This window comes from Prunus mume, linkage group LG1 (assembly GCF_029339155.1).
Source record: "Prunus mume cultivar Tortuosa linkage group LG1, ASM2933915v1, whole genome shotgun sequence".
Lineage (NCBI taxonomy): Eukaryota > Viridiplantae > Streptophyta > Magnoliopsida > Rosales > Rosaceae > Prunus > Prunus mume.
The window spans coordinates 27,362,697-27,388,167 of record NC_142698.1 but is presented as its reverse complement, the minus strand read 5'-3'; the positions used below and the strand labels follow the sequence as shown (position 1 = coordinate 27,388,167).

At 35.6% G+C, this 25,471-nt stretch overlaps 2 protein-coding genes and 3 pseudogenes across 4 annotated transcripts; 4 read left to right on the top strand and 1 right to left on the bottom strand.

The window, feature by feature from the left end:
- Positions 1–962: 962 nt before the first annotated feature.
- NF-YC10 (nuclear factor Y, subunit C10) lies at positions 963–3,041 on the top strand. 2 transcript variants are annotated; one of them, XR_016123570.1, is made up of 5 exons: positions 963–1,495; positions 1,593–1,677; positions 2,098–2,214; positions 2,597–2,638; positions 2,738–3,041. XR_016123570.1 is itself a non-coding variant. In XM_008227260.2 (4 exons), the coding sequence occupies exons 1-4, from the start codon at positions 1,031–1,033 to the stop codon at positions 2,809–2,811; spliced, it is 666 nt and encodes a 221-aa protein (XP_008225482.2). In that variant the 5' UTR covers positions 968–1,030; the 3' UTR covers positions 2,812–3,041. The 2 variants fall into 2 exon arrangements, 1 of the variants encoding a protein (XP_008225482.2); XM_008227260.2 differs by lacking the exon at positions 2,098–2,214 and having other exon boundaries at positions 968–1,495.
- Positions 3,042–3,364: 323 nt separating this feature from the next.
- LOC103325112 (putative catabolite repression protein creC) lies at positions 3,365–7,774 on the bottom strand. Its single transcript, XM_008227249.3, is given in 12 exon segments — positions 3,365–3,977; positions 3,980–4,328; positions 4,783–4,875; positions 4,989–5,094; positions 5,246–5,333; positions 5,415–5,511; positions 5,816–5,899; positions 6,010–6,097; positions 6,418–6,511; positions 6,595–6,703; positions 6,814–7,113; positions 7,263–7,774. Coding segments are annotated over 12 exon segments (1,842 nt in total). The 5' UTR covers positions 7,515–7,774; the 3' UTR covers positions 3,365–3,795.
- A 5,337-nt stretch (positions 7,775–13,111) lies between these two features.
- On the top strand, positions 13,112–14,218 carry LOC103325103 (fasciclin-like arabinogalactan protein 12 pseudogene; annotated as a pseudogene). Its single transcript, XR_016123165.1, has one exon. The product of XR_016123165.1 is annotated as a fasciclin-like arabinogalactan protein 12 pseudogene (transcript).
- A 3,167-nt stretch (positions 14,219–17,385) lies between these two features.
- LOC103325094 (fasciclin-like arabinogalactan protein 12 pseudogene) lies at positions 17,386–18,584 on the top strand (annotated as a pseudogene).
- A 3,148-nt stretch (positions 18,585–21,732) lies between these two features.
- On the top strand, positions 21,733–22,818 carry LOC103325083 (fasciclin-like arabinogalactan protein 12 pseudogene; annotated as a pseudogene).
- The last annotated feature ends 2,653 nt before the right edge of the window (positions 22,819–25,471 follow it).

Below are 25,471 nucleotides of genomic sequence, written 5' to 3'. Positions count from 1 at the left end.
CATTGACAATTTGACATAATTACATGCCTTGTTACTATTTTTAGCATTGTGAAAGTATAGTCACATGTTAACTGATGTGGGGTATGTTAGATTAGTTGACTAAAACAGTATGTTCGTATCTTGCACTCGAATATTATCAATTAAATCACATCTTGATATAATTTTACCTAATCTATGGTTACAACCTAAACCTAATGTATCGTATTGTTTGGGAATAAGTCTATCTACAGATTTGTTAATGTATAACAACAAACCGACAGCAAAAACGACCTAGGCTGTGTTCAGAGAATGGGTAGGTAATGGAGTCTCGAACTCCAAGGTCATGAGGGCTGGGCCAAAGCACTAATGGGTTGTGTACGTACGAGAGATAAGCAAGGGCTTGCTCTGCTTGGGTTTGCCAAACTAATCACTAGATGAATTGATTTGATACAATTAGGCTAATCATTTTGTATGTGTTACAGTCTCAAGTGGATCTTCTTTGTAATGTATAATTTTTTTATTTCAGTATAAGCAAAAATTTAAACCAGAGAGATGAATTTTTCACACACACAAAAATGATGTCATAGGGGTTTAAACTTGAGATTTCTTGTCTACAAATCAAACTTTTTTTTCACGGGACTAAACCCCGTTCGCGTAATATATATATTTTTAAAATGCCAAATCTTGCTTTAGTCCAGTAACATTTAGACTCTACTATATCGAGAATCCTGATAATAGCCGAAAAAAATAATTGTGGATCCCAAATAATATCAATTGACACCGTGGTTGAAGTAATATGAACTTTGCCATTCGCGGTTTAAATCGAACCAAACTGCACTATGCCAAGCTTACTTGGTAATGTGGTAATGAGGGGCCAGGCCTAAGAATAAAACGCACCGTATTGGGCTGTGTACGTACCTCACCTTCTTGAGGCCTCCGAGATCGAGAAAACAGGTGCTTTTCACAAATCACAATCAAAGCCCCAAAACAAAACCATTTTCCAGCCCAAGATTTTATTCAAAACACTTGCAGCGGAGGGAGCTCCCGAACAATGGCGACGCCCAGAAAGGCCACAACACCAAAGAAGAGCAAAGAAACAAAGAAGCCGAGCAGCAAAGCCATTACACCGAAGAAAACCCAAGAAACAAAGAAGCCAAGCATCAGGAAAACCCCAGAAACAAAGAAGCCCGGCACCAAGAAAACGATCAGCGACAAGAACCAGACCAGCAATGGCAATGTGAGCGACTCCGACGTAGAGGAGATTCCATCGTCGAGCTCCGAGTCCCTGAAAGACACAAAGCAAAATGGGGGTAAAATTACGAAAACGCCCACCCCGAAATCGAAGCAGAGCAACAAGAAACAAAAGCAGAAGCAAGAAGAAGAAGAAGAGGTCGAAGAGAAAGAGGAGGTGAAGTCGTATACGTTTCCGATGGAGCGCGTTAAGAGGATTATCAGAAGCGAAGATTCGGAGATGCGCATTAGCCACGACGCCGTTTTCCTCGTCAACAAAGCCACTGTATTCTCTTCTGCCTCTCGATTTTAGTATTTAGGGTTTCGATCTTTATTTTATTTTATTTTGTTTATTATTAAATATTTTTTAAATTCTGTTGCAGGAGAAGTTCCTTCAGAAGTTTTGTGAAGATGCACATGCTTGTTGTGTTAAGGATAGGAAAAAGTCTCTTGCTTACAAGCACCTATGTATGTAACTTCTCTTTCTCACTCTTTTTATAAATTTAATTTTGGATTTAAATCAAAGTTTCACTTTTTATTTTGAATCTGTTTGGAAGTGACAAGTAGCAGTAGTTTGTCTGTGGTTAGTGCATTGTTATGAGTACTGAACATTTGGATCAAATTGGTTCAATTTTTCTGGTTTATAGCTTTGAAATGATATTCAGAATTTTTCTCAAATGTGATACTGCTATTGCATTCTCATGGTTTGGTTCATCATTTGAGGTATTGTTTTACATGCTCAAACAAAAATGGAAATCGGGTTAGCATCTTGTTTTCCTTGTTTTTCCTTGTGAATGTAGCACCTATCCATTTGGAAAGGAATGGAGAGTACGGACCAGGGGGGAGTTCAGAATGACCTCTGACTTGTCTTGCTATTGTTAACGACAGGCATATGTTTTGTGCATAAGAAAATGGACACCAAGTTGTACTGTTAGAAGGAACAATGTTTTGATGTAGATTGATCAATGTAAAACAAGTATTTGACAGCTTGAAAACTTAGAGTGGGTAAGTCATGTACAGAATATTTTGTTAAAAGTGAAGAACCTCCCATTTGTTTTGTTATTTCCTTTGTTTGTTTGCATTTTCTGATAGTTGCATTTGTGTTTGAAAAAGCCCTCTGGCTGCCGCACTAAAAAGTTTTTCCATTTTAGAGTTAGACTGTGCAGAGCTTATCAATGGAACCTAATCTCATCCATTTACTAGAAACTGATTACTAAACTTCGCATACAAGTTCTTACAAATAGTGTCGACAAGGGAAAACTAGTTCCTGAAAGATAATTATTATCAGAATCTTTCCAGCTAAAACATATGAGACATACAGGCCTAGTTGCTTATTGCAGGTTATGTTAATTCCCAGTCATAATAACGTGCTTTCTTCTTGTTTCAGCCTCAGTTGTTTCTAAACGAAAGAGATATGACTTTCTTTCAGGTATCTTTTAAGCTTCAACTCATTGCTCTGATAGTTAAATATACGGTATTACTCTGCCTTAATTTATGTTGCCTGATGCATAACCAACTATGTGCATAGATTACGTTCCTGAGAAAGTAAAAGCGGAAGATGCATTGGCAAAGAGAAAATTAGCCGAAGCAAAAGCGGACTAGGAGTTTCAGAACATGCTAAATCGAGGCCACTAAGAAATTTTAGGCTCTGTATAATGTATTTTAGATACACTTGCTGTATGAAAATTTTGTGTTTTTAGGCGTCTTCCATTATATGGCAAGTGAGCTGGGAAAGCAGCATTACCTTAGAGAGCAGTCAAATGTGTAATTGTTGCTAGTGATTGCTAAACCAGCAGTATTTGAAAAAAAATATCTAGTCAACATTTCCAATATTTCAGAAATTTTCAAATAATTGAGAAAGATATCATGGTAGGTACTTTGTCCTGAGAACAACTGATATGTCTTTTAAGGTTGCGCGGCCATGAATTTCATTTATTCATCATGCTTGAATATAGGATTTTTGTGATGGCATATGCCACAATTGTAGCTGGTTGCCCCTAACTTGTAATTTAGTACACTTTGAAAATAAAATTTTCTGTAAAGAGAATCATTCTGTTAGACACGAAACCAAACCAACAAGCATTCATATTCAAAACCATATAAAAGAAATGACCTATACTGTAAAAGAACAGTTATGTACACCAATGCAGTCAAATTTCAAGCAAAGAAGACGCATATTGTTTTATTTTCACCAAGGTAATCATTACAAAAGTAGATTCTCATAAGTTACAAGGATAATGAAAAGACTGCGCCCCCGAGGATGCAAAATAATGGCATTTGTACATGTATTGTTCTATGGATAATTTTCGGTCACCATTAAGTGAGCATTGTGAGTTGTGAGTTGTAAACCTACTCTAGCAAAAACCGAAAAAACACCACAATTATAACAAGTGCGTCTCTCTCTACGCCTCTCTATCCCTCTTATCTAAAAGAGACCGTCGTTGATTACCTTGAGCTAGATTACGTCCTCTGTGCATAGCCATTGACTAAAATAAACTCGATGAGCCGGTATGCATTTACATGATAACCTGAAGGCACCAAGTCGTTGGCAGTGGCATAATTACAGGTTCAAACAGAGATTCAGCTCTATGGAAGGTATCCCAATCGACTGCTTTTTGACATTTCTTTGAAATTAAAAACACCGCCTTTGCTTGTCAGTGATTGTTGGTCCTTTGAACTAGCACCTAGCAGGGTTTTTGAGTTGTTCGATTTACTTTCAGCCAATGGCTTGCTTTTCAACGATTCTGTGTAACCTTTGCCCATGAGGGTTGGTCCTTTGAACTAGCACCGACCAGGGATTCTGAGTTTGATTTACTTTCAGGTTCGCCTGGTCTCTTCCAAATTTTGACATGCCCTTCCCAAGATGCAGTGAGAATTGCTTCCTCTGTGAAAACTAAGCCAGATAGGGGCTCAGAATGAACGCAGTGTGCCACTAGTGGGGAGAGCTTTGGAACGTCCAGCATGCTTGGAGCAGGTTGAAGAGTGCCAACTGGACAAGTGCTGTCCCAATGGGATGACTGGCTACCGGTGCTGAACGTTGGAGATCCACCAAGTGAACTCCGGCGAAGTGGCACTACAATCTCATCCATAGGCAAGTCCCACAGGAGCAATTTTGTGTCCTGTAAACATGTGTATAAGTGGTGGAAGTAGCATGACAAGCAAATAACATTGGCACAGTGTCACATCATAGAAGAAAATATTTCATGGAACAATATTAGGCTAAAAAATAAATAATGTCCCAGTTTATGTCTTTGATTCCAGTACATTTGTACAGCCATGATTGCAGACCAAATATTTTGAAAATCCCACACCTAGCTATTGGAGTTAAATGTTTAGTCTCCATTGGAAAATAAAATAAAATCTTATAGCTAAATATAATTTGATACTAACCATCACGAGAAAATTTTGATAGAATGTGTAGCTTAGCAGGGTGATGGGGTGGAGTTGGAATGATATAAAATACTATAGGCTGATAAAGATAAGCTCTGAACTGATTTGTATTCTTAAATAAGCTAAGCATGGGATCTCAGCATTGACTTTTGGGGCGTTAGAGAAGGGAAGAAAAGCAAATACCTGACCCACAGAACCAAAACGGTAGACAATATTTTCTTCTGTGTCATCTGAACTTGGTGGTGACCAATATGAGTCAAAAGCCACACCACTAACCTGCAAACATTAAGGCTAAAAGGTGTAAGATTTCCATGAGTTATGATAAATGAAAACAAAGGGAGGGAGGGAGAACTCAAATTAATATGCACAAAGTTCTGCTGAAACTGTACCCATGAGTTGTGCCCTTCACCCCAAGCTACTACCTTTCGATCTTCCATGCTCCATACTGTAACGAGATCCTCTTCCCCTCCAGTCAAAATGTATTTCTCATCAGGACTGAGAAACAACACGTAATGAAGGTCAAATAGGAGCATCATAAGGCGTAATTCTTTATGACAAATATCACTAATGAAGACATCATGTGATAGACTTGATCGAGCATAATTCAAATGTCAATGAAATTTTTTTTAAAAAAAAATCTTTTTACCTCCAGGCGCAACAAAGAAGAGCGCCATAGTAACTCTTGCCACCAAATATTAGTTGTTCTTTTGAGTAGTCAAATACTCGCAAGTAGCCTACATATAGCACCCAACATCAACACCAATTAACAGATGCACTCATCTGTAAAGTTACAAGCCTAACAGATAGAGAAATACCATCTCTACCAACTGTTGCCAAATATGTCCCATCTGGTGAGTAAGCAATGCTGTTTACTGAACCTTGGCAAATATGCCATCTGGAAATTGGATTACTCTGGATAAAACATAAAAAGGAAAAAAAGGTGAAGAAAACAAGAAACCCTAAGGAAGATGGTCAATAGTTCTATATTTGGTTCTTGAAGGAAATACAAAGTTCCAATTTTGATTAGCCATATGTGAGTATTGTAGAAGCAGCGACAACAAAAATGTTGGTTATAATGGCCAACAACAGTACTAATATGATCTAGACCTGAAAATAATAGAGTGATCTTTAACAGCCAAGGTTTTACATAAGCAGCAAATATGCATAACAATGAACTACTTAATACATGCAATGAAATTTTAACCATTTATATTACCTTACTGGATCTTGAATGAGACACCGAAAATTGAGTATGATCCTTTATAACAGGGAAAGAAGATTCAGCAGCACTATCCTTACTCTAAAATAAATTACACTGATTTTAGTTTATGTAGTAGAACAAGAGAAACAGTGAAACCAGACAAGAAGAAAATGGCATTTAGAAAAGAAAAGCTGAAGGTTAAGGCTTGCCTTCTCATACACATACAAGTTTCCATCAGCATGAGCAGCAACAAAAACACCGTTGCCTTTGGGAACCCAAGCAATACTGGTACACCGACTGCTAAAAACAAGTAGTTAGTTTGTGTGGGCCCAGTGCCCCCAATTACACAAAACAGAGAGAGTGCTAAGTATATTCCATCCAAACTCAACAGACAGAGTGCTAAGTACATTCCAAGAGTGCTTAGTTATCACAATTTATACATACATTAGCAAACTGTATTTCAAGATGTTGATACAACAACCCACATTTGTACACCATAAATGATGATGATTTCCATTCCCGATAGAAACGTACAGCCACAACAACAGAAACAATAAAGAAGACAAAGTAAACAGATAAAGAAGTGTCAGAAAGTAAAGTTGAGACTAAATTCTTGCCTGCTACTGACAGAACCTTCTTTGTTATAATGTTGGGCACCAACAAGCTTCTTTCCAGAATCTTGCAATTGCTGTCTCAAAGACACCGAATAAACTACAACAACACACAGAGTAAGCAAGTCACAAACAGCCTCATCTTCAGAAAACCCCGTAGACTATATACAAAGAAATTCTTACTATCTCCAGAGCTCAATCCAATAAGCAAGTCATGCCCATCCTTGGCTTCAGAATCAAATGCATGACACACCGGATTCGAATTACTAAAATGCAAAGATTTTATAGGATCCTGCACACAAATTCCCCACAACCTTTTACACAAAATTCCCAAAAAACAAAAACCAAATTGTCCAAACCCAACAAAAAAACCAAACACATCCCAAAGAACACCAAATTTACCTTGTCAGGCGAATTGAGGTCACTGATATAAACAGTATCTCCAACATTGAAAACCAAAAAGAACCCTTTGCCACCGTGACTGGAACTATTTGTATAATGGGTCCCATTAGACCCCCCAAAATGACTACTTCTACTACTTCCATTGCTGGTTTTGCTATAGCCACTCCCTCCCACAAAGCTGAGAGCTTTGCCACCATTTCCTCCCAACAGCCTCGCCGCCGCAGACCTCACTCCTGTGGTGCTGAAACTGGGCGTCAGCGCAGGCTGGCTAGGCTTATCCTTGAGCTGGGCTACGGTCACCTAAAATTCACAACCAAACACTGACTAACTCCGAGTCAACACAGAGAGAGAGAGAGAGAGAGAGAGAGAGAGAGAGAGAGAGACAACTATCCCAGCAATTAATTAGGCCCTGTTTGGATCACACTCATCAATTAAATTCGTTTGGGTACCTGAGAAATTGACTTGGCGTACGAATAAGGAAGGAGATTGGGAGGCCGAGTCTTCTCCGAGTGAAGCTTGTAGCGGCCCTCTGGGGTTTTGAAATAGGCCTTTATAAGGGACTGGGTTTGGGAATTTGTTGTTGCTGCTGAGGAAGACGAAGAAGACGACGTCGTTTGGGTCGTCGTCGTTGTCGATGATGACGTGGACGACATCGAGTTCAATCCGTTTCTGCTGTTGTTGTTGTAGCCGTTGTTAAACATCGTCGACGAAATTCAGAGTAACAGACTCTAAGACAGAAACAACATCGTAGAGTGTTTTTCACTGGGTACTCTTTTCTCTTTTTTTTTTCGGTCGAAGGGTGCTCTTTTCTTGTATGCTGTTCTTCTTCTCGGCGAGAGGAGGGATCGGGTGCTTCGCGGTGTATTGGTGTCTCCGATGAGATTGTGAAAGTGGGAAAGGAAAAGGAAAGTGTGGTTTTTGTTTTCTTCTTTTCGGAACGTGGTTGACTTTGGAGTTTGGACTTTAGAGAACAAATGGAGATGGAGGTCAGTGTTAGGAACGATGAGGGCGATTCCACGTGTTTGCTGGTTGTTAACTTGTAGAAAAATTGAAAAAGAAAAAAGAAACACTAGAGGAGTTTGACCATTTGTGTCATTTCGTGTTCCTGTTGCAAAATAAATGATGTCTTATCATTTTTTTTTCCTCAAATTTAGGTATACAGGAAACTCACACATACGGATAGGGGTGGTTGCAGTTCGGTAATAGCGAATTTTTGCTCAAATCACAAATCGACCGACTATTTGCGGTATGGTGATTTTGAAACCGCAAAAAGGGTCGATTATCGTGAATTAGCAGTTTAAAACCACAAGTTCTTTTTGTGTCATAAAAATCCAATATTCCACATTTTATGCCTAATTTTTATGCTTCTTTTGAAGCCTTTTGATTTCAAACATACTTTAACCCAAAAATATAAATTCACAATATAAATAAATAAATTTACAACCTCAACTTCTCAAGCATATATAAATTCTCAACTTCCTCAACTTCTCAAGCATTCACAACCTAAAGAAAATTAAAGTTACGATTCCAAGCATTACAATTAAAGTTAAACTTCTCAAGCAATCACAACCTCAACTTCTCAAGCATTCCAATTTCAAATTCTTTAAACTTACAAACCAAAAGGAAAATGCAATGCAAAATGAATTAAAGTTACAACCCAAAGGAAAAATCCAATTCAAAGTTAATTAAAATTACAAACTAAAAGGAAAATGCAATGCACCAATGTTACAAATTAAAGTTACAAACTCAAGTATTGGTGATGGTAAGTGGATTTGAAGGACCCCGTTGTGTTGTTTGAGCACCAATGCTATATACAAAATGCAATATTTATTTATTTATAAATATAGTCGCGGTTTGCGATAACTACAAGTTTTGAAAATCAAATATCGCAACCACAACTGCAAATGCAGTTCGGTTGTTCATACTGCAAATGCTATTCGGTTTTCCGCGATTGAGGTTCCATTGCGGTAAATTTTCAGTTGGTTTTTGCGGTTTTTCAATTTTTCGGTCTAAAATGCCACCCATACACACGGGTATCATGGAGTTATGAATTCAAAATTACTTGGGAGCACACCAAAAGTTTTGGTCAATCTCATTCAACTAATACCGAATTGGTGGTGTGTTATCTCATTTTAAGTAGTGACATTTCGTGTGTGCATAAAAAAGAAAAATAACGAATAACTTTATACCAAATAGTATATTATCTCATTTTAGCTTGTTCGTAAAATGATTCAAATTGACTCACATATATAATTATTTTCTTAATATCTAAACAAAACCTCTCCCTTATGAATTACTTATAAGATAAAGTTTCACTCAATCAATGAATACTTATAAAACTATAATAATAAAAGAAACAATGTCATATTATTATACAACACTTAATACATTACATATTAATGAAAAAAAAATTAATTTCTTCAAAACAAGTACAAAGCAATTAAAGTACTGAATATGAATACAACTTCTTTAATTACCAAACGCAACAACAAGTTGAATTAATGTAATACTAGTTAATTGTATTTAGGGAGTTTCATTAATATACCCAAAATAGGCGCTGAAATTATAAAAAAATCCCACATAGAATGCAATTTAGAAAACACCCAACACTCATTTACTACATAAGAAATTGGTGTTTAAGTTTCTATAAATTACGTGATTGCCATTGATCAAATGTTTTTTTTTTTTTTTGAAAAGGTTGATTTCATTCCATTAGAAGGGGGAATAAAAGGCATGTAATGCGTGGCCTCGTTAAAACCTACTCAGAGAAAACCACAAGGGAAAAACCTCAGGATAGGAAAGAGTACCACATATGCCCATAACGTACACAAAAAATTTAAATAGCACCCAAAACAAACCAAGCCCAATTTTATAAATTAAAAAAATACCCAAACAATTCATTAGAAACAAAATGTCTTGAAAATCATAGCTTCATTAATGTGTCATGTTGATTAATGACTGTAATATTTTACACCTTTACTGTCACGTTGATTAATGGCTGTAATGTTTCAGTCTAGGGTAATAACACTACTAGTTTGCTGTCATGTTGATTAATGGTTGTAATATTCCAGTCTAGGGTAATAACACTACTATGTTCTTATGACATCCTATTTATAATGCATGTCTACCCCTGTAATGTTCCAGTATAGGATAACAACACTTCTAGTTTTCTATAACATCCTATTTCTAATGTATGTATACCTTTGTAATGTTCCAGTCTAGGGTAACAATATTGCTAGTTTATTGTCATGTTGATTAATGGCTGTAATTCTCCAGTCTAAGGTAATAACATTGCTAGTTTACTGTCATGTTGATTAATTGTTGTAATGTTCTAGTTTAGGGTAATAACACTACTAGTTTCCTATGAAATCTTATTTCTAATGCATGTCTACCCTCTGTAATGTTTCAGTCTAGGGCAATAACATTGCTAGTTTCATATGACATCCTATTTCTAATGCATGTCTACCCCTGTAATGTTCCAGACTATGGTAATAACACTGCTAGTTTACTATCATGTTGATTAATATTTGTCATGTTGCTATTTCTAATACATGTCCAACAAAGAAAAGATGAAGAAATAACAAACCAAACTAACTCAAAATAAGTTGAGCCCAAATTGTTAATACTATTATGTCATAGAAATACGTTGTTAATACTCTGTCATAGAAGTACATTGTTAAACAAAAATAAGATCCATAACTGAAATAGTAATAAAAGATAAATCAATCAGATAAATCAATCATCAAATCTTAAAATACATTTCGAAAATCAACTAAAATATGAAGAGAAACACATAATTGAAGCAAAAAATCAAAAATCTCAAGTCCAAACCAAACAACGACGACGACAATGATGATGACAATGACGTGACGAAGAGGAGTAGAGCTCGAAGATGAGGAGTAGAGCTAAGAGCATTTGATTAAGGTTCGTTTGAGGTCTTGAACAATCCCGAAAAAAAAAAATCAATAGAAGCACGATTTTAGAACAAGAAATCGAATGTGAAATATTGAAAATTGTAGATTAAAGATGAAGAATATAGTTGGACATGAGACTAAGCTTCAATTGAAGCTCCTCTTGCTCCAACATTAGAGAAAGCACCAACAAGAAAGGAGAAAATAAATTTGATTTGGTTTTTTTGGCAGATCTGTGCATATCTGTTTTTTTGGCATATATGGATAGATCTGATTTTTCTCTCTCAAATCCATAATACAAGGGTAATATAGGTATTTAACACACACAAATAAACTAAAAAATAGTTATTAAATTGAAAAAATTGACAGCTGTCAATTTTTGGATTTTTTTTTTGATGTATTTATAGTTCTTTATAAAACTATGTCTAAAATTGAGTATATAACTAAATTTCTATTGTATTTATTGTGTGGAAATTGGATTGTTGAATTTTACATTAACTTGTTTATTATCAGTGTTCGTGTGTCTAGTAACGATCAACCTAAACCACTAAAAATTCATGTCGGATATCCCAACAAAAAAACAATTAAAAACTTCATGTCGGGTATAAAGTCGTATCATAAATTGCCACTCCCTCTCCTACCTTTCCTTTCATTTTGTTGTGCATTCACTATTTGGGTTGGGTTGGCTCCATGTGGGATTCTGAGATGGGCTAATATTTGTAACTGGAGATGACAGGGCTGATGGACTCTTAATTTTCTTCTTTCTCTCTGTTCAATATAGTATCGGCTCAAGTAAAAGTACAATTGATTCTCTACTGCTTGTCGTTACTCAACTTTTAGATACCTAAGATGCCAAGACAACTAAGACAAATAGTGGAATATTCTAAAGGTAAAAAGTAATTTTTGATTTGTATAGTTTGTTACTTTTATTATCTTGGTCCTGTCGTTTTAATTTGATTAATTTTGTCTTTATAGTTTTAATTTCGAGCAATTCAAAAGACAATCTCTAATTTTTTTTATCAAATTACTTTAATACGGAGGGGTATTTTGGTCTAATTTTGCATCTCCTCCACAACTACTCCCTAACCACCCAAGCAACCCCTAATGTAGTTTTTCTTATGCTTTCAAGTCTTAATTCCCTATTTTATCTTGGGTAGGGGCTGCTAGGTTTTTGTGGGGGTGATTGTGGAGGGGTTGTAAGTTGGACCGAAATGTCCCTCCATATTATAGTAATTTGACAAAAAATTGGAGATTGTCCTTGAATTGTTGGAATTGAAACTACATGGACAAAATTGATCAAATTGAAACTATAGGGACCAAAAATGACTTTTTGCCTATTCTAAACTACTCTAATGTAAATGGAGGGAGGTCAAAATTGAGTGCAAGGGGGTGGCTGCACTGCCTTGACCATCTAACCTAAGCCACATCTGCTTTCATTTTAGGTTTCTAGTTTTCATTTTTTTAGTGTGAGATATAGATAATGTATGGAGGTATGCTAAATGTTAAAGTTACAAGTTTCATTTTTTTCAACTACAAATACAGAAAAGAAAAAAAAATACAGCTAAGTTTGTTGAAGTTGAATATCTGGTATTTTTTTTGCTTATAAATGGGCGAACTATTGCAGATGAGCTTAGGAGAGGTGGGCTAATTGTAAAAAGAACCCCTAGAGCAGCCCTAACATGATTCAGCTCTCGCTCTCACGTACAGTTTCACAGATTTGGTTTTGACTTTAATTATAATGTAATTATTTATATATGAAGTTAACATGTTATATTTATTATAAGTTGCTTCAATGAAACACATAGAAAGAGAAATTTCAGAATCAACATGGCTACGTCAACCGATAGAGGTCCCTGCACCAAAAAACCCAAAAGGAAAATAGAAAGATTTGTGAAGGTGACCTCCTTGGAGCAATCAGCAGAGACACAGAGCAAGGGATTTTATCCATGAGGTTGGGCCATACATAGGGCATACGTACAAGTTGCAAATCCTCATCAATCACCATCATCATTTGCTCTTGCACAAAAGCAAAAACCCACACTTGTTCCTTAAGTTTGTTATTGCAAGCAAATCATGTGCATCTCTTTATTTCTGGTTTGATTTCATAGTTTTTTTTTACCTTTGCCTAAAGCATACATATTATAGGTGAAAACCAAGCAATCATACACTTCTACAGCTTTATTTGCCCACACCCACTCGATTTGCTTTCTTTTTTTCTTCTTCCTGCTTTCCCAAGCAAACTAGTAGCTCTGACACCCTAATCTCACTTTGCATTCATTCTCTCCTTCCCAACAAAGACAGACATGTTAACTACTAAGGTTGCATTACTGCTCACTGAATTAAGCTTCTCTCACCTAATCCCTCCTCTCCCACCACAAATAAAAACCCTCCTCCTTACCCTCAAAACTCATATCAAACACCTCCTCCAAATATCAAACATCTTGTGCTTCTTAATTGTTTCTAAGCAAATTAAGAAGCCACATCCAATCCAAGTACACTCAAAATGAAGATGATGAATCAGCCTCTCTTCTCACTCACACTCCTGCTCATCTCCCTCTCCCATTGCACCAAAATCTTAGCCCAAGCCCCTGCTGCTGCCCCAGCTGCCCCAGCTGCCCCAGTTGCCCCAGCTGCCCCAGCTGCCCCTGCTGCCCCATCAATTACCGGGCCGGCAGTGCCATCACCACCAGCCGATGCCCCTGCATCACTAGGCCCAACCAACATCACCAAAATCCTTGAAAAAGCAGGCGGCTTCAACATCTTTATCCGCCTTTTGAAAAGCACCCAAGTTGACAACCAGCTCTACAGCCAACTCAACAACTCAAACAGTGAACTCACAGTTTTAGCCCCAACTGATAATGGCTTCTCACAGCTCAAGACAGGATCACTCAACTCTTTGAGTGATGAGCAAAAAGTCCAGCTGTTACAATTCCATCTGATCCCAGATTTTCTCACAGTCCAAAACTTCCAAACTCTCAGCAACCCAGTGAGAACCCAAGCTGGAGATGGATTTGAGTACCCACTAAACATCACCACATCAGGCAGGGCAGTCAACATATCAACTGGTCTTGTCAACACCTCCATTTCAGGCACTGTCTACTCTGATGGCCAATTGGCTATTTACCAAGTTGACAGTGTGCTCAAGCCTTATGGTGTTTTTTCTCCCAAGCCTCTCCCACCTTCACCGGCACCGGCTCCCGTGCAAGAGAAGCCTAAGAAGACGTCATCTGATGACAGTCCTGTTTCTCAAGTGAAGTCTGGTGCTGTGCCTACTCTGATCTCCAAACTTAATGGCGTTGTTTCCATTGCAGTTTCTGTGGTTGCTGCTGCAGCATTAAGCTTTTTGTGACAGAATTGTTTGTTCCAATTGGAGTTGGATTGAAGGGTAATGATGTCCGGTGACTGGTTTGGAATAATTGTTGTTATGCATGTCAGAAATGTGATCTGTATGTGAGACCAATACTGTTTAGTTAAATTTTTCATTGGGTTCTTCATCTGCTTTGTTCTTTGTATCTGTAATATTTTCATTTGTATTCATCTTCGGTTTCTTTGTATTCTGAGAAACTTGTGTAAATTCCTCCACAAGATTAGTGCTTGATCAATCCTTTTCACTTTTGGAGTACCATTTTGAATTTTTAAAATAAATTGATCTTGAATACTTCAGCATATGAACACGAAATTTGTTGAGGTGTGCACAATATTATAAGTGTGACGTACCAACAATCAATAAAACTTTACTGCATTTTGAACCGCGTTATAACAGAGATGTACAAAATCTAGGGAGTTTTCGTATAAGATCAGTATATACTATAGCATAAGAGAATTTTACTATCCAATTTTACAATAATATAGTAAAAAAATCTACAAATTACACACATTGCCACTCCTTCTATATTTTAACCAATTTATTTGAAGTCAATCATCCTATGCCACATGTCTTGTGACCCACCTCCAGCCAACCACCACTGTCGCCTCCTTGACCCTCAAAGGAGGAAGCCTCAATCTCAAACCACTATACTAACCTTATTTTTATGATATTTGTTAGTTACACAATATTTATATTAACAGTCAACTTTAAAAAAAAAAAATTATTATTCAACACCGCTTCACGCATAATTTATACCAAATCCCTCATGCTCTAGAGTTATACATAAATAAGTCAATTTAAAGTTACAAAATTTTATAAATTTTAAACCCTTATGTATATTATATTGGTATTTTTTAAGTTTATATCATATAAACTACAATACAAAACAATATATATATATATATATATATATAAACAAAAGGCAGAAAATGGTGAAACATTCAAAATACCAAAAAATGCCTATTGGTTAATGTACATATTAAGAATTGAAATTATTAATTAAATGAGGATAATATGGTAAATTCACACTTTTTATATTTAAAAAAATAAAAATAAAAGAAAAATCAATAATGGATCATATTTTTATGGAACATAACTACCCATTATCTTTTTTAATTCTAAAATAAATTTTTATTTTTATTTTTTAAAAAAGTGTCTCTGCATGGAAGCGCGTGCTGAGAGGTAGTATCTATATATATAAAGCAAAAGGTAAAGAATGGTAAAACAATCAAAATACAAGAAAATGCCTTTGGTTAATGCAAACATTAAGAATTGAAATTATTAATTAATGAGGCAATATGGTAAATTCACACTTTTTAATTAAAAAAATAAAATTAAAAGAAAAATCAGATAATTGATCATATTTTTATGGAACACAACTATCAATTATCTTTTTTTAATTCTAAATTATTTTATTTTATTTTTTTAAAAAAATCCTCTCACGGGTGTGGAAGTACGTGCGAAGAGGTTAGTATATAGTAAAACAAAAACAAAAATGCACTACCTTAAAAAAACATAAATAAAACTCAAATGATCTCTTATCAAATGTACATCAAACGCAAATTGCACTGCAAATTCTAGAAAACCAATTTTAACGAAGCCAAAACTGCACTGCATAATTTCAGCCAAACACTCCAGAACCACCTCCAAAACTATAATCGATCATCAACCTATGAAAAATCATAATCCTTATAATAAACAAAAAAAAAAGAAATTGCAATCAACTACTACTTTTATAACAAAGTAATGTAGGTACCATTGAAGTGAAACAAACACAAAACTGCAATAAAGCAAAACAAAGTAAAAACAAAAACTACAATAAACCACTACTCTAAAGCAAAACAATGTAGATATCAATGAAGTAAAACGAACACATAAATTTCAATCATTTATAACTCTAAGAAAAATACAACAAAAACAGAAACTGCAAAAAGCAAAAAAAAAAAAATGCAATCAACTACTAGACTATCACAGGATAATATAGATATTAGTGAAGTGACAGAGTCATAGTAAATGAAAAAAAAACAAACAGAAACTACAATCAACTACTATTCTATAACAAAATAATGTAGATATCAATGAATAGAAAATTTTTTATACAGAAAAAGAACATAACTAAAATTGAAATGATCCCTAAACAAATGTACTTAAAACGTAAACAAAACAACAGTTTTCTTTTCTGGAAAAACTAATTGTACCGCAACCGAAACTACATTGCAGAATTTGAGCCAAAGACTCCCGAACAATCTCCAAAACAATAATTGATCCTCAACCTATAACAAACATAACCCAAATTTGAGCCAAAAACTACATTACACTGATTTTAGTTTATGTAGTAGAACAAGAGAAACAGTAAAACCAGACAAGAAGAAAATAGCATTTAGAAAAGAAAAGCTCAAGGTTAAGGCTTGCCTTCTCATACACATACGAGTTTCCATCAGCATGAGCAGCAACAAAAACACCGTTGCCTTTGGGAACCCATGCAATACTGGTACACCGACTGCTAAAAACACGTAGTTAGTTTGTGTGGGCCCAGAGCCCCCAATTACACAAAACAGAGAGAGTGCTAAGTATATTCATCCAAACTCCACAGACAGAGTGCTTAGTTTATCACAATTTATACATACATTAGCAAACTGTGTTTCAAGATGTTGTTACAACAATGCATTTTAGGATCTTGCAGCATTAGCCTAAATGATTAGATAAAAGCGTTAGGCTTTTGTGGATTGAGTCAAATTGTAATATTGTATACCTTAGGAAAACTCGAGTCACATCTCGTATTTGTTTAATAGAGAGAGGCTGAGAGAGAGAGAGATTGAGAAGAAAAGAAAGAGGAGGGAGATAGAGCAGAATAATATGAGAAAGAGAAGAAAATTTTCGGGACCCCAGATGATTAGATAATTTTCGGGACCCTGAAGGTTAGGACTCTTCGGGAGAGGAAGTTAATAGAAGCAAATTTTAATTAGAAACAAAACAAGCGTTAGGCTTTTGTGGAGGTAAATCCTGAAGCCCAAATGATTAGATAACTAGGCAAATCCTAAACACCAAATGATTAGATGAAAGCAAACTAGTAGCTATAACACCACAATCTCACTCTACATTTCCTCTCTCTTACCTTCCCAACAAAGACAGACATGCTAACTGCGAAGGGTGTATATCTGATCAAATAATTACCACCCTCCTCACCTAAATACCTCATCTCCCACCACTTATAAAAACCCTCTCCATTCCCCCAAAACTCATATCAAACACTTGCACAAAATATCAAACACCTTGTGTAAGCACCATTCCTGCATTGGCATTACTTGTTTTCAAGCAAATTAAAAAGCCAAAACCCACCACACTCAAAAACATGATGATGAAGCTTCAGAATCAGCCTCTTTTCTCACTCACACTTACACTTATCTTCCTTTCCCATTGCACCAAAATCATATCCCAAGCTCCTGCTGCTGCTCCGGCTGCTCCTGCCGCTACCCCAGCTGCCCCAATTGCCCCAGCTGCCCCAATTGCCCCAGCTGCTCCAGCAATTACAGGGCCAGCAGTTCCAGCACCACCAGCTGATGCCCCTGCACCTGCAGGCCCAACCAACATCACCAAAATCCTTGAAAAAGCAGGTGGCTTCAATGTCTTTATCCGCCTCTTGAAAAGCACCCAAGTAGACAACCAGCTCTACAGCCAACTCAACAACTCAAATAGCCAACTCACCGTTTTAGCCCCCACTGACAGTGCCTTCTCAAAGCTCAGCACAGGCTCACTCAACTCTTTGAGTGATGAGCAAAAAGTCCAGCTCTTACAATTCCATCTAATCCCAGATTTTCTCACAGTCCAAAACTTCCAAACTCTCAGCAACCCAGTGAGGACCCAAGCTGGAGATGGATTTGAGTACCCACTCAACATTACCACATCAGGCAGGGCAGTCAACATATCAACTGGTCTTGTCAACACCTCCATTTCAGGCACTGTCTACTCTGATAGTCAAATTGCTATTTACCAACTTGACAGTGTGCTCCAGCCTTACGGTGTTTTTGCTCCCAAGCATCACCCACCTTCGCCAGCACCGGCTCCGGTGCAAGAGAAGCCTAAAAAGACGTCATCATCTGATGACAGTCCCGTTGCTGAATTGACGAAGTCTGGTGCTGTGCCTACTCTGATCCCTAAATTTAATGTCATTGTCTCCATTGCAGTGGCTATGGTTGCTGCTGCAGCATGAAGCTTTTGTTGACAAACTTGTTTGTTCCAATTGGAGTTGGATTGAATTTGAAGGGTAATGATGTACGGTGACTGGTTTGGAATAATTGTTGTTATGCATGTCAGAAATGTGATCTGTATGTGAGACCAATACTGTTTAGTTGAATTTTTCATTGGGTTCTTATCTGTTTTGTTCTTTGTATCTGTAACATTTTAATTTGTATCTTCGGTTTCTGTGTATTTTGAGAAACTTGTGTAATTTCTTCCACAAAATTAGTACATGCGTCTTAATCAATCCTTCTTCATTTTTGGAGTACAATTTTGAATGTATTTTTACAATAAATATATACTAGCCCTTTAGCACATGCTCACACATGTGTTAATTGGTTTTGTTTTTTCTTTTTTATTTTCTTTTTAGAATTAAGAAAAGATAATATGGATAGTCATGTTTCATAAAATTAGGACATATTATCTGATTTTGTTTTTAATTTTAATTTTTTAATATGAAAATGTGAATTTACCATATTATCCTCATTTAATTAATAATTTTAATTTTTAATATTTGAATTAACCAATGAAATTTTATGGTATTTTGAATGTTTCACCATTCTTTGCCTTTTACTTTATATACACAGCCCCTTACGCATGTGCCAATTGGTTTTCTTTTTCTTTTTTCTTTTATTTTTAGAATTAAGAAAATTTAATATGGATAGTTTTTCATAAAAGTATGACCTATTATCTGATTTTGTTTTTAATTTTATTTTTTTAATATGAAAAATGTGAATTTATCATATTATTCCTCATTTAATTAATAATTTGAATTCTTAATATTTGAATTCTTAATATTTGAATTAATCAAGGGAATTTTCTTGTATTTTGAATGTTTCATGTTCTCTGCCTTTTGCTTTATATATATATATATATAGTAAAACAAAGACATAAATTGCACTACCCTAAAAAATATAAATAAAACCCAAATGATCCTTTATCAAATGTACTTAAAATGTAAATTCTAGAAAACCAATTATAATGAAACCAAAACTGCACTGCAGAATTTCAGCAAAACACTCCAGAACCACCTCCAAAAGTATAATCGATCATCAACCTATAACAAATCATAATCCTTATAATAATAAATAAAAAACCAAAAACTGCAATCAACTACTAATTTTATAACAAAGTAATGCAGATACCAATGAAGTGAAACAAACACAAAACTACAATCAACTACTAATATAAAACAAAACAATGTAAAAACACAAGAAGAAGCAATAAACTACTACTCTAAAGCAAAACAATGTAGATATCAATGATGTAAAACGAACACAGAAACTTCAATCATTTACGACTCTAAGAAAAACACAACAAAAACAAAAATTGTAAAAATACAAAAAATGCAATCAACTACTACTGTGTCACAAAATAATATAGATATCAGTGAAGTGACACAAAAATAGTAAATGAAAAAAAAAACAGAAACTACAATCAACTACTATTCTATAACAAAATAATGTAGATATCAATGAATTGAAAAGAAAAAAAGAAACTGTAGAAAAAGAACATAACTAAAACTGAATGATCCCTAAACAAATGTACTTAAAACACAAACAACATAACAATTTTATGGAAAAATTGTCGAATTTGAGCCAAAGACTCTCGAACAACCCTCAAAACACTATAACAAACGTAAACCAAACCACCTCCCTAAATTCAAAACAAAACTAAAAGCCAAAAGCAACCAAACTGAATTGCAAGAGCAAAAACACCTTCACATAGCTAACAGAAGTTACGATAAAATACTATCAAATTCAAGTGATATCAATGAAGTAAACAAAAACAGAAACTGCAAACAAAAAAATAAATTGCAATAAAAAACAAAAACTGCAATAAACTACTACTCTATAACAAAACAATGTAGATATTAATATTAAACCATAACAAAAACGAAAATAAAAACCAATTTTGACTATTTCGGACTTATAACTACACTTTGCAATCATACAAACCTCTATTACAAAAACTTGAAAATGAAAAAAATAAAATAAAATAAAATAGTAAAAAATCACTAGACATAAACAACAATGCATTTTAGGATCTTGCAGCATATTAGTTTATCTTCTTGCAGCACCGGGTAAGCAACATCCCAAAGAAAATAAAAACTAAAAATTACAAGCCACCAGCCAGTATGGGAAAACCTAACACAATAAAATCATCATATCAAGACGAAAAACTACATGACATTACTAAGTAACAAACAACCTAAACAAATCAAATCAACAAATAAAAAATATAAACTACAATGCATCACATAGAAAGAAGCAGCCAAATTGTAAACGAACAACAAATTCAATGTACTCATACCTCAACAGCAAATTCTATGAAAATCCCCGACCAAACAGAACCTAAAAAAAGCCATAACAAAAATAAAAACTACATCAAAGAGTTGAAAAATCAACTTATAAAAACTGATCTGATAAAGAAAATACATACCTCAATAATAGAAAAAACAAAGCTTCACGTCAAAACTGAAACAACAATAGAAAAAGAAGATTGAACCACAAAAATCACTTTAGAAAAAAGAAAAACGAAAACAAGAGAAGAAAACAAACACAACTGCACCAAACCACAGAACATCAGAGATCATATCGCACGCCAAAACTGAACTTGATCTGGATGAAAATCTAAAAATTAAATATAAAATGCACAAAAATAACCAAAATTAATATGAAAAATCATGGTTCCACCCATACTTCAAAGTGAGGCTCTAGAATTCCCCGTCCTATCATGCATTGTGTATTAATATATGAAAAAGACATATTCTTTTCGCTACCCAAAAATATGTTTCTATATATTATGGTTTTAAAAAAATTTAAGACCACATGAAGAAAAACACTCCAAACAAAATGTAATCAAAATAAATACTTGATAATTGCATCGAAGCATCACCATCTCAAATTACCTAAAACAAAGAAATCCATCTAGAAAAGTAAATTCTTCAAATTGTAATATTGTATACCTTAGGAGAACTCTAGTCACATATCGTATTTGTTTAATAAAGAGAGGCTCAGAGAGAGATTGAGAAGAAAGAGAGGGAGCTAAAGCAGAATAATATGAGAAAGATAAGATAATTTTTGGGGACCTAAGGTTCGTAAGCAACCACTATGTTAATTTTCGGCGGAGGTAAATCCTGAACCCCAAATGATTAGATAAAAGCAAATTAACTAGTAGCTCTAACGCCACAATCTAACTAGGCAAATCCTAAACACCAAATGATTAGATGAAAGCAAACTAGTAGCTCTAACACCACAATCTCTCTATATATTCATTTCCTCTCTCTCACCTTCCCAACAAAGACAGACATGCTAACTGCGAAGGTTGTATAACTGATCAAATAATTGTCACCCTCCTCACCTAAATCCCTCATCTCCCACCACTTACAAAAACCCTCTCCATTCCCCCCAAAACTTATATCAAACACTTGCACAAAATATCAAACACCTTGTGCAAGCACCACTCCTGCATTGGCATTACTTGTTTTCAAGCAAATTAAGAAGCCAAAACCCACCACACTCAAAAACATGATGATGAAGCTTCAGCATCAGCCTCTTTTCTCACTCACACTTATACTCATCTTCCTATCCCATTGCACCAAAATCATATCCCAAGCTCCTGCTGCTGCTCCGGCTGCTCCTGCCGCCCCAGCTACCCCAGCTGCCCCAATTGCCCCAGCTGCCCCATCAATTACAAGGCCAGCAGTTCCAGCACCACCAGCTGATGCCCCTGCACCTGCAGGCCCAACCAACATCACCAAAATCCTTGAAAAAGCAGGTGGCTTCAATATCTTAATCCGCCTTTTGAAAAGCACCCAAGTAGACAACCAGCTCTACAAACAACTCAACAACTCAAATAGCCAACTCACCGTTTTAGCCCCCACTGACAGTGCCTTCTCAAAGCTCAGCACAGGCTCACTCAACTCTTTGAGTGATGAGCAAAAAGTCCAGCTCTTACAATTCCATCTAATCCCAGATTTTCTCACAATCCAAAACTTCCAAACTCTCAGTAATCCAGTGAGGACCCAAGCTGGAGATGGATTTGAGTATCCACTAAACATAACCACATCAGGCAGGGCAGTCAACATATCAACTGGTCTTGTCAACACCTCCATTTCAGGCACTGTCTACTCTGATAGTCAAATTGCTATTTACCAACTTGACAGTGTGCTCCAGCCTTATGGTGTTTTTGCTCCCAAGCATCACCCACCTTCACCGGCACCAGCTCCGGTGCAAGAGAAGCCTAAAAAGACGTCATCATCTGATGACAGTCCTGTTGCTGAATTGAAGAAGTCTGGTGCTGTGCCTACTCTGATCCCCAAATTTAATGGCATTGTCTCCATTGCAGTTGCTATGGTTGCTGCTGCAGCATTAAGCTTTTGTTGACAAAATTGTTTGTAGGGTAATAATTGTTGTTTTGCATGTCAGAAATGTGATCTGTATGTGAGATTAATACTGTTTTGTTGAATTTCATTGGGTTCTTGTTTGATTTTGGTTTTTTTTTTTATCTCTTGGTCTTCTGTTTGTTTTGAGAAACTTGTGTAAATTCCTCCACAAAATGAGTACATGGGTCTTTTTGATAATTCATCATTTTTCACTTTCGGAGTACCATTTTGAATGTATTTTAGAATAAGAGTGATCGTGAATGGTAACTGAAAACGAAAAGCTCTAACCTATTGCTTGTATTCATAAAAATTCAAGCTATCCTTATGCTATAAAAATAGTCTTAGAATCAATCATACATGAAATCATACAATACATAAAAAGAAATGGGAAAAAGTAGTAAGTTTCTGCATATATATTAGCTACAGGAGAAGCGGTCACAATAACATTGTTTTGACATCATGACCTCTTTAGTATCGTATGAACCTTTGAACGCTTTTTTGTTTTTGGAGAAGTTATGCGATTGCATTCGTAATTTAGCCCAAAAAACCACTAGCCACAAAGGGCCATTACAATAACTGAACGATCTAACATCAAAATTAAAACAATTTGGTGCTTCTCCATTAATGATCACGCAAGATCGAAGAAACTTTGGCATAGACATCCCAACTAAGATTGCAAATTTAGAATAATAATAAAAAATATATAAAGCTTGAAAAAAAATTAATCCATAACAATACAAATAAAACTCTCACAAAGGCTCTCTCAAAGAGATGAAAAGCTCTCTCAAAGGAGAGGTGAAAAGCTCTCACAAAAAGAGAGGTGAAAACTACACAAAGAACTCAAAAAGTCTTTATGACTTATTCCAAACTGAAAGAAACCGCAAAAAAGATGGTGGTGGAGATCCGAAGCCAAAACACAGGTGGAGATTTGACGCTATTATGCAACCGACCGTGATGATTAGAGGAAAATCATAATAAAACAAAGATAAATAGGGGAAGCCTTCTGTCTTTGAGAATTGGGGAAGAGGAGAAGGAAGGAAGAGAAGAGGGGCGAGGGGAGGAAGAACAGTGACTTCCTCCCCCTCAAAGTGGAAACGGCTTTTTTTCCTCGAGAAAGAGAGGTCTAGAGTTTCTCAAAAAATGTCATGAAAGTGGCAAACCTTTGAACCTTCGATATAAATTATTATTTTCGCTCATTACACCCAAAAATCTGTTTCTATGTCATGGCTAGAAAATTCATGACTACATGAAGAGAAAGACTCCAAACAAAATGTAGTCAAATAGATACTCTTTTTAAAAGAATTTACCAAAGAGATATTTTTTTAAGTACAAACGATAGTTTAAATTGCAGGGAATGGGGATTTCACACACATAACTAAGATGCCATGGGAGCATTGGCAAACCCAATAATTTTTAGTGAAGGTGCAATACCAATCCAATTATCCTTATAATTTTAAAAAATAATTGGCAACAAAATATCCTTATAATTTAAACAATACCAATGTCATTCATAAATCATTAAAAAAAAATTTACAAATAACCTATAACTTTTGTTGACAAGCTTTCATATCATGAAAACGTTGCATTATATTTTCATTACTAATACAAGCAAAAACATACTTTGGATTGGCGTTTGCTCAAGAAGAAGAAAAAATACGCATAAGACTTACTTTGGATTGGCGCACTCAAGAAGGAAAAATATGCAGAATTCTTAGGATGCACACTTGATAAATTTGTGTGATGGTAAATTGGTCCTTTATAAAGAGAACTCCCAATTCCACATAAATAAAGAATTGTGCAAGAGTTTCCTTTTTTTAATCCTTGTTCAAATAAATAAATAAATAAAATAAAAACCTAGTTGTTAAAAGCCCTAGAGTTTAAAGCCCTTATTTAAAGCCTTTTTTCCTTTTTCATGTAGGCCCTAGATAAAATGTTGTTAAAGCCCACCCATGAAATGGCAGTCTAGGTTTTCTCTTTTTTATTTTTTAGTTTTGAAGCCTAGTCCAAACAACGTCATTTTGGCCAGAATTAAAATAAAAAATATATAAATATATAATAAAAAAACAAGGTGCACAACAGACTTGACTTGTTTAGGATTTTCGTGGAACACCTATAGTGCACCTTCCAAGTTGAGTAGAGATGCAACAATGGCTTTTCCAGCGAGGAGAGGTACAGCTGTACATTCTTGGGCCTTAATAGGTTCGCCACTGCGTGGAGGTTCGAACCTAAGACCCCTTATTTGCAAGTGAAGGCCCTTTTCCACTAGGCTAGACTCCCATTGGCCAAAGAGAAACTTCATTACATAAACTTCAACAATACAATAAAAGATATCAACATGACATCTAAAGCACCAATCTCAAGAAAGTAACAAACTAACATGCTAAAAACAAAACTACAAGGGATAAAAGCCGCACTAAAACTATTAGCCCACATCATCACAATTAAGCACACAAAGCCCACAAACCCAATATAGCCGAAACCCTAAAACAACTTGGAAGCCTAATGAACCCTGTCACCACCTCCTGAAGAAGTGTTGTCACGGCCACACCCATCACCTCATAAAATCTTGAAGCAAGAAAAAATCCATAACAAATATGGGGAAAAGATGGTTTCCAACGATATACCTGCGCATAAGAGTGAACACATAAAACAAAACAACAACCATGCCAAAGAACAATTGGGTGATTTACAGCAAACTCCGTCAAATATGATGTAGAATTGAATTTAGAGACATGAGCAGTGTTAGAGAGTGAATTT

Coding starts and splice junctions, on each gene's coding strand:
- NF-YC10 (XM_008227260.2), top strand. CDS start 1,031: ATGGCGACGCCCAGAAAGGCCACAACACCAAAGAAGAGCAAAGAAACA. Junction 1,496..1,592: donor TCCTCGTCAACAAAGCCACT/GTATTCTCTTCT, acceptor ATTCTGTTGCAG/GAGAAGTTCCTTCAGAAGTT. Junction 2,639..2,737: donor GAGATATGACTTTCTTTCAG/GTATCTTTTAAG, acceptor CTATGTGCATAG/ATTACGTTCCTGAGAAAGTA.